Source organism: Gavialis gangeticus, unplaced genomic scaffold (assembly GCF_001723915.1).
Source record: "Gavialis gangeticus isolate Ggan-Ray unplaced genomic scaffold, GavGan_comp1, whole genome shotgun sequence".
Classification (NCBI taxonomy): domain Eukaryota; kingdom Metazoa; phylum Chordata; order Crocodylia; family Gavialidae; genus Gavialis; species Gavialis gangeticus.
Window position 1 is genome coordinate 202,178,691 of NW_017729032.1, and position 8,749 is coordinate 202,187,439.

An 8,749-nucleotide genomic window follows, 5' to 3' on the forward strand; every position below is an offset into this window, starting at 1 on the left:
CTTTTTTTCCCCCTCCCTCCCTTTCCCCTTTCCCCCCATCTGCCACCCCCGGGCTTAGTTGGCTAACCTTGTATCTCCTGTAACCTAGTTGTGTTCCCCTCCTCACCCCCATCCCTCTACTGTTAGTCCCTCACTCGGGCGATCTGTATTTCCCTATCAGCTTTGTCATCTTTTTTTCTGGATTCCCAATCCTAAACATTTACTAATAAAAGTCATTCTGTTGATTTTACTATCACAGGCCTCAAACAGCTAAAGAAAGTGATCCTACTGATTCAGCTATAGGTTCCAGGTCTCAATGTACTGGAGTGCAGTAATGTACTAACTAGACTATTTTATCTTACTATGCTTTCTAAAGATGCCGTGAAATTAGGCTAACAATACTGTCTTGTACTGCAATTTCCACTTATATTATGCATGCAAAGTTTTAATAATTGATACCTGTTTTCAAAGTTTCTTTTTTCCTACTCCACTCTTACTTAACCAGGTGTTCAAGTGCCAAGAAAGTATGGCAAAGGGCAAAGTGGTAATCAGAGGAAAAATGACTTTATTTTTTAGGTCAACCCCCCCCACAAAATGAAGTAGATTAAGCACACAAAATTATTCAACAAATTGCATCTTCTAAAGTGTTTCATTTTTACTAGTCAGAAAGTAATACCAGTTTTGCTTATAGTAGCTCTCAGAAATACTACTAAGTCTAAAAATTATAGAATTATTTATAAATTAAAATAAAATAACAGTAGGTTTGAAGCCAAGAGGCAAGGACTAGAACAGGGGTGAGCAATTATTTGGGCCCACACACCACACAGAGGGTTTTGGTAAATGCCATGGGCTGGGTCAGTACACTCCCTCTCCCCCCCACCAGAGCTCACCAAAACTCCCTAAGAGTGGCTTCTGTGCACAGGCAGCTGGGATGGAGCCATGGGCAGGAAGGGAGCAGCATTTGGAAGCAGGATGGATGGGTAGGGCTGGAGCCATGGCTGGGATCAGGATTACAAGGCAGTGGCAGTGTGGGGCCAGGGCCAGGGAAGAACCACAATCTGCTGCCCATACACCCCTGCGCTGGGCACCAGTTTTGCAGGCAGGGCAGTGCAGGGAGCATATGGCAGCTCTGCTCCAGGCCCCAGCTTTGTGCTGTCACCACCCAGTGATCCCGGGGTCTCCATGGAGACTGACCAGGACCCGTGCGAGCAGCGCGCACAGCCAGGATATGGCTTGGGGCCATGGGCAGGCAGGCAGCTGCATCTCAGGCCAGGGCCAGGATCTTTGGGTGGTGACAGTGCAGGGCCGAGATAGATCTATGATCTGCTTCTTGCATGCCCCTGCCTGCAGAACTGGCACCCGTTGCAGGGTTATGCAGGTAATGGATCACAGCTCTGTCCCAAGCTCCAGCCCTGCACTGTTATGTTCTGTGATCCTGGTCCTGAGTCTTGGCCCTGGCCCTAGCAGCCAGTTCTGTTCTTGATTGCAAACTCCCTGCCCAGGTGCAGCCCCATCCCAGCCATGTGCCCTGCCTATGTAGGTCCCACCCCCAGTGGACGGGTCAGGGTGCCTGGCAGCAGCAGCCAGGAGCCACCACTGGGTCTGCCAGGAAATAGTCTTGCCACTGCACCACCCTAGTCCTGCTCCATGCCTGGGGGTGATAAGACTGGCTGTACATGCCACGACCTGGGTTGCCCCCCCACACCTCGGCCAGGCTTGGCCAAAGGACCTGCTGTGGGACTGACAAAATGCCTTAGCAAGCCGGATCCAGTCCGTGGGCCATATTTTGCCAATCTCTGGCCTACGATGTTAGGTTGTGGCTGTCAAAGGAATGACTTGCATCTAAATTTAATTATTTCAGCTTAGTCCTATGATCTCTTCTGAATTAAGTCTACTGGGCTATGAATGAACTGTCTAAAGGTTAAATTAATCTATCCTGATGCTTTTAGTCTGTGAGAAAAGGATTTGCATTTTTATACAAATAAAAAAGATATACTTTAATAAAAGTTTTTCCCTCTGTAGTTTGTTTTTGAAAATAAATGAACCTCCATAAATATAACTCTTTAAAACTGAAATAAGTCATTTATTCCATCTCAAAAATATTTTCTAGAAGAATTGTAGGAAGATTTTTCTGTGAGCCAGTATTAAAATAAGCATGTGTGTTTATTAGTTTTAATATATGAATGTAGTACTCTGATACGTTTTGCCTGCCCTCTGATCCACTCTACAATTATTTCTACAAATTCTGATTTATTTCTTGATCACTTTGAAAATATTCTATACATAAAAAATGTTTAAAACTTTACTTCCTCACTGCCAGTTAATAGCATTTTATTGACTTCTGTTGGTTCCTACTTCTGAAATTCAAAAAGGAGCAGCCAGTATAGACAGTATTGATAAAGAACATTATCTATTCCCAAAAGGTCTAATGTTTTTCAGTAAATCCAAGGAATCCATTACATGAAAAAAATGAATACATTTCACTTGATCACTGGGTCAGCTACTTAACAGAGTAATCAAGTGCTGGTCTGCCCCGTTTCTAGTTTCCACCTCTCCTATAATTAAGATTTCACACATTTTTTGAATGAGGTATAAAGACACTTTGATAATCGAAGATTCAAGCTGGAATACTTCAACCTGGGACCTGTAGTCTCTGCAGGCTTCATTTGCTCAATGAACAGGAGTGTGATTGCTACTTGCTCTGTTTAATGGAAACTAAGAGAAGCCTTCTGGCTTTTGCAAACTTCAATGCAGCCCTCTCTGTGGCAAAATCTCAAAGGTCCCTTTGACTTCTAATTACTTTCCACTTTGCTAGGACAGCAACTTCAAGCAACAGCCTTTCATTTCTGGACCTTATTTGGTTTGTCCACAGCATAAATAAAAAGAATTCATGGCCTCATTACAAGAAGCCCTGATTACCAACATCTCCAGTGAGTACTTCTTACACTCCTTAAAAATCGGACTATCATTATCCCCCCAAATAAATTTACATGATTTTTTTATACAAGGCCCTCAAATGCACATAATTGTTCTATTCTTCCCACTCACCTCCACCTTAGAAAGACACCTTTTAAAAGCACAGAAATGCATTTTTGCCCAACAAGAGTTTGGAAGGAAAAAGGATCCTCAACCTGCCCCTTGAGGGCCAAAGGATCCCTTCCCTTTTAACATCTTGGTCAGGGCTCAGAACAAATCTCTAACCTGGCTTATTTGTGTGCTAGTATACAGCATTAAAGGATGGAGTTAACTGTATTGTGTTAAAATACAGTTTTGATAGGCTATCAAGCCGCTCTTAAAAATATTAACTGATTTTTTTCAGGAATGAAAGGGCTACTATATTTTCACAATGAACTCTTTTGTTACTTTATGACAGTATTGTAATACAGGGCTGTGCACAGGCCCTCTCAGAGGTCGAGGGAGGCCTGAGCCACTTGCATTTTTGAGGCTTCCGGTATATTAAAAAAAAAATATTAATTCATAGTGCACTACAGGAGGTGTGGCCCAGTAATGGCACACAAGTTTAAAGTTGTATGATGAATGTCGTCTTCTTTCAATCCTATCAGTGTATCTCTGTGTCTGTATGTATAACCTCATTTGGAGATAATGTCAAAAGTGTAAATTTGAGGCCCTCTGTGAATGAGAGGCCCAAGCCAAATGGACCTCCTGGCTCCCTGTGATAGGCTCTGGCTGTGCAACTGCTAAGTGGCCAGGGCCTGAATGCTCTATGGTTCACAGCAGGGTGAGCCTGCCCCCCTCTGCCCCCTTTGGGGCTGCACACTACAGCTGAAGCCAGAGGACAGGGGGAGCCCGGAGACTCCTGTTGTTGCAGCAAGTATGGTAGGGGGAGTGGCAGCCTGGCAGGAGCCTGTGGTCCTCAACTTAAGCCCTTGCAGGCCTCATGTAGCCTATGGGCCACTGGTTGGATGTGACTCTCATATATTCAACCAACACTATTGGTGTCTTTTGATATTTGTGTAGCTTTATTGGCAGTCTCCTTAGATCTTTCCCCTTATGATTTTCCTTTAAAAAAGAAATACTTTAAGGAGTAAGTCTTGTTTGATAAGCTCAGATCCATAACTATCTCTGCAAATTGCAGTGCTCACTAGGACAAGCAGCAAACACTGATCTCTCAGTGCAGAAAGCACTATATCCATTACTGCCATAACAGTATCAGCTGTTGTGTTAGCTTGGTATATTAGAAATCCTGTTTAACACATATATATATATATTTGCATGCAGTTAACTACAGTTTTGTTTCACTATGACAGGCTTCAGGAAATACATTTTGTCTGCAACTGAGCCTTTTGTTTTGTGAGACGTGTGCTCAAGAACAGTGAGAGTAGCATTTGCTTACCATGAAATGAGGTTGTGTTAAGATACGCTTTAGTTCTTTTGCATCACTGTTCTCTGGGTAACATGAAATTTCTTCCAGTACCTGCAAAGCAAATGGGAAATGTGTCAGTAAAGTGTTTTCTACCAAAATATTGTAAAAAAGTATTTTTTTACTTTGGTAGGTCACTCATAATCCATGTGAGACCATTACAACTAATGGGTCATTATGACAGTGAAGAGTTTTGAGGAATGTGAATTTTTTTTCTAGGAGAAAAAAATATCATATCAATTTCTCTCTTTGTTAGATGAAAGAGGTTTGAAGAAAGCAGAATCTCTTGTCTCAGTCTGAAAGAACTCTTTTAAAGGATCAGTAACTTAATGGTAGAAATGAGGTGTTAACCACAAACTACTTAAGTCATTCCCATCAATCTCCGTCTCCAGGGATGGTAGGGTAACTAATTACTAATACATAAGATGTTTAAAGGCAGAATTAAACTCATATAGAAAAAAAAAAGAATTATCCAGGTCAGAACATTGCTTTTTTAAATTAAACTGTTAATAAACAAGGAACTTTGGTGGTCCCATCTGTTATATCAGCCTAGAACTCCAGAGTCTATAAACATAAAAATAGCACATTAGCTGAAGATCGGGGGAGAAGAGATAAATGGATGTTAACTCAACTCCTTGCAGCTGGACATCTTCTGGTTTTTTCTCAACACTCAGCTAGTAGGATGATAAAAAAGAAAGCATTTTGCTTTTGGCAGTGACTCCCAAGATTAATTGCTAGGGAATTCTGCACACCAATGTGTTTGGAACAAATAAAGGTCCCTCCTACCATCTGGGGAAAGGATCTCCTTGTCAAATCATTCTAATTCATTATTCTACACATTGGTAAACAAAGTGCATTTTCAACTTTTCCATCCTGCTAAGGCTGCAGTTTTAGCATTCCTGCCCGATCACGAGACACACGACTCAGTTCTGTCAAGTGGGCGTGAGTCACCATATTTTTGGGCAGTTGCACCTTTTCATATCTAATCTCCTCCACTGTTACAATGAATAGGGGATTTGCACTCATAGTTGCTACCAAAAAAAAAAAAGGCTGCAGTGATATGCATAAACTGCACTGGAAGTTTCCACGCAGTTTAGAGGATTCTGAAATGCACATGTGAGTTTTAAGTCCACTGGATTTGCTGTTAGCATTTAACTTGGGCTATCTCTCTACCTCACACGCAGATAAATGACCTGTGAGATTCTGGGCTGCACAAAGTAAAATAAAAAATGAAGAAGATTCTATAAATTTACGTAAGTTGTGGAACGGTTACATTTGTACCTGCAAAGGTTCTTTAACAAGCCAGATAATTTGTTTTGTTTTTTTAGATATAAAAAAAAAATCAAACACTAAAAAATTACGTAAGAAGGGCAAGGAGGACTATGGGTTTTCCTGTAATAGATTTTATATACATTATACACTGCTTAGAAGCTGCTGTCTTTTGGTAATAACCTGTTTGAAACATTCTTTGGAGGCCAAACTTCTATCCTAATTTTTCTTGCGTCTGTACATGGTAAGTACATATACCTGCTGGCATGGTTTTTTTCCAAACAGATATCTGCATGCAATTTGGAACACTTCTAAGTACTTAATTATGTCCCAATATCAGCTACTTAAATGTCCAAATAACTGTAATTCTGCTACAAAAAAGCAATATATGCAAAACTGCACCTATACTTAGGGCCCACACTGCTGGGAAAACAAAGTGAACTTTTGAAGGTTTGTCCCTTTGTAGTCAGATACCAGCCACACAATGATCCTAAATTCTTTTGCCATCAATTATCCTAACACTACAGAAAAGCAAGACCATTTCAGCCATTTTAATGGCATAGCATCTAAAAGAGCATTAAGTTTTATAGTAATCATAATTTAATAGTTTAAACTTCAGCTAGGTTCACTACTTACCAGGGTTTATTTTTTTAAAACGCATTCTAATCTAGAGTTTGCTGAAGTCACTTCTGCATTTGTAAAATGAGGATTGTATTTCCTTTCTCCCCTCCTTTGTCTGTCTTTGTCTATTTATACCGAGGCAAGGGACTTGGCTGCGATCAGTAGGCATTACAGCAAATAAACTGACTACCAACAACAGTCTGCAGTCGTTTTTTGCTGTTTTGTTACTGGATGCTCCTCCATAAGGACGAAACACCAGGAGCAGTGCTTTCATGCTGCTTACCTGACACTTTACGTAGTCTTATAGTGCTGATTGTGCAAATGCCCACTGCTTGGCCTGATCACCATGCAATGTGGGGAGAAGAATGCTGAGTCAAGAGATGCAGCAGGTGAGAAATCCTGTGGTTTTTATGAGGTGGGGAAACGGAATTGTGGAAACATTTATAATATCAATCAGTTTATCTAGATATGGTCTCTCTTACCAGAGTCTTTGAGCACCTCACATATTCTAATGGACTTATTCCTCACCTTTGTGAGACAGGGAAATATTATCTCACTTTACAGGTACAGAACTAAAACACAGAAGGGTTATGTAACTTGCTCAAGGTACACTGGAGGTTTGTGGCAGAATCAAATTTCTTTAATCTCAGTCCAGTGTCTTAACCTCAAGATCATTTTGTTGCCCTTAAGATAGATGGGATGTAGTAGAAAGTCGGAAATTTCCTGTTTGGTAGCTGAGAAAGTTACCACAGGGAGAGAAGGGAAAGGCAAACCCTCATTCTGAGGTAACCATGAGGAGAGAAAAGGAAGGTGGGTCCTTTCCTTTGCCAGTAGCTGGCTCATATAACCATCACATACCTAGGAAACATGGGGTGCCTAAAAGGTTGTGGGTTACTCGGGTATGGGGCTTCTGTGTGCAGGTTTTTGCAAATCATTACAAAAGCACATGTTTAGCTATGTGAAATCTCTGCATAAAGATCACACCTTTGCTCCACTGGTACTAATTTGATCATGTTTGATCTAAACAGTGTGTTGCAGCATATGGCTTCAGGGACATATGGCTGAATGAAGCCATGGGCACATGTTCTTGAAAAGCCAGGGGTGTGCGATGGTGGTTGGGCAGTGGCACTGAACTGGGTATGTGCAGTGGTACGGAGTTGCATTTGGCCAGAGCTCTTCACTACCACATGTTCCTGGCTTGTTGTGGACATGTGCCCCTGGGTCTGCGCTGTACAAATGCAGCTCCATGTAGGCACACTCCTGCACACCTACACTGCCACACATCCCTGACACTGCTGACCAGCCAGAGCTCCACACCATGAGGCATCAGCATGAAGGTGGAGGCACACAGCTGCATGGAGCTATGTTTGCGCAGCTGCACACCCCCAGCTCCATGCCACTGCCCGGAGGCACGGAGTTCTGGCCGGTTGGTAGTTCAGCAGTGTGCGGTAGCACAGAGCCGACGGGCAGCATACTTCCAGTGGCCCCCTACACTACTGGTGGGTAGGCCTGTGTGAACAGGGAAGTATTAGATTTGGATTCCGCTAATTTGGAGGACAGTGGTTCGATTCCCCAGAGTGCTGAGGGAATTAGCTGAGGTCATTGCGGGACCCCAGCACGACTTTATGAGCACTCATGGTGCTCTGGTGTGGTGCCAGAGGACTGGAAAAGGTCCAATGTGGTTCCCATTTTCAAAAAAAGGGAGGAAGGAGGACACAGGAAACTATAGGCCAGTTAGTCTTACCTCGATCCTGGTTAAGCTTTTTGAGAGAATTATCCTGGTGCATGTCTGCAAGGGGCCAGCAGGGGAGATTGTGCTTAGGGGCAACCAACACGGGTTCATTAGAGGCAGGTCCTGTCAGACCAACCTGGTGGACTTCTTTGACCAGGTCACAAAATCCTTACACACAGGGGTAGTAGTGGACGTTGTCTTTCTGAACTTTAGGAAGGCCTTCGACACTGTCTCTCACCCCATGTTAATTAAAAACTAGGGGACTGTGGTGTCGATGCCTACACAGTCAATTGGGTCACTAACTGGCTGGAGGGCTGCACCCAGAGAGTGGTGGTGGATGGGTCATTTTCGACTTGGAGGGATGCGGGCAGTGGGGTCCCCAGGGCTCGGTCCTTGGGCCCGCACTGTTCAACATCTTCATCAGCAACTTGGACGAGGCTGTAAAAAGCACCCTGTTCAAATCTGCAGACGACACCAAAATGTGGGGGGAAGATGGCATGCCAGAAGGAAGGAATAGGCTGCAATTGGACCTAGACAGGTTACAGGGGTGGGCGGATGAGAACAGGATGGGTTTCAACACTGACAAGTGCAAGTTGCTGCACCTGGGGAGGAAGAACCAGCAGAACACCTACAGGCTGGGGAACTCCCTTCTCATCAGTGCAGAGGCAGAAAAGGATCTTGGAGTCATCATTGATGCCAAAATGAACATGGGTCTACAGTGTGGGGACACGGTCAGGAAGGCCAACCGTACCTTGTCATGCATCCAC

General features: G+C 43.2%; 1 protein-coding gene across 12 annotated transcripts in view; it reads right to left on the reverse strand.

Moving 5' to 3' along the window:
• The window catches only part of CASK (calcium/calmodulin dependent serine protein kinase), a 491,685-nt gene that overhangs the window by 63,404 nt on the left and 419,532 nt on the right, over positions 1-8,749 (reverse strand). For all 12 annotated transcript variants that reach the window (XM_019524150.1, XM_019524148.1, XM_019524143.1 and 9 more), the window contains one exon: positions 4,334-4,414. In XM_019524150.1, the coding sequence (XP_019379695.1) occupies positions 4,334-4,414 (81 nt within the window). The remainder of the gene's footprint in view (positions 1-4,333; positions 4,415-8,749) is intronic.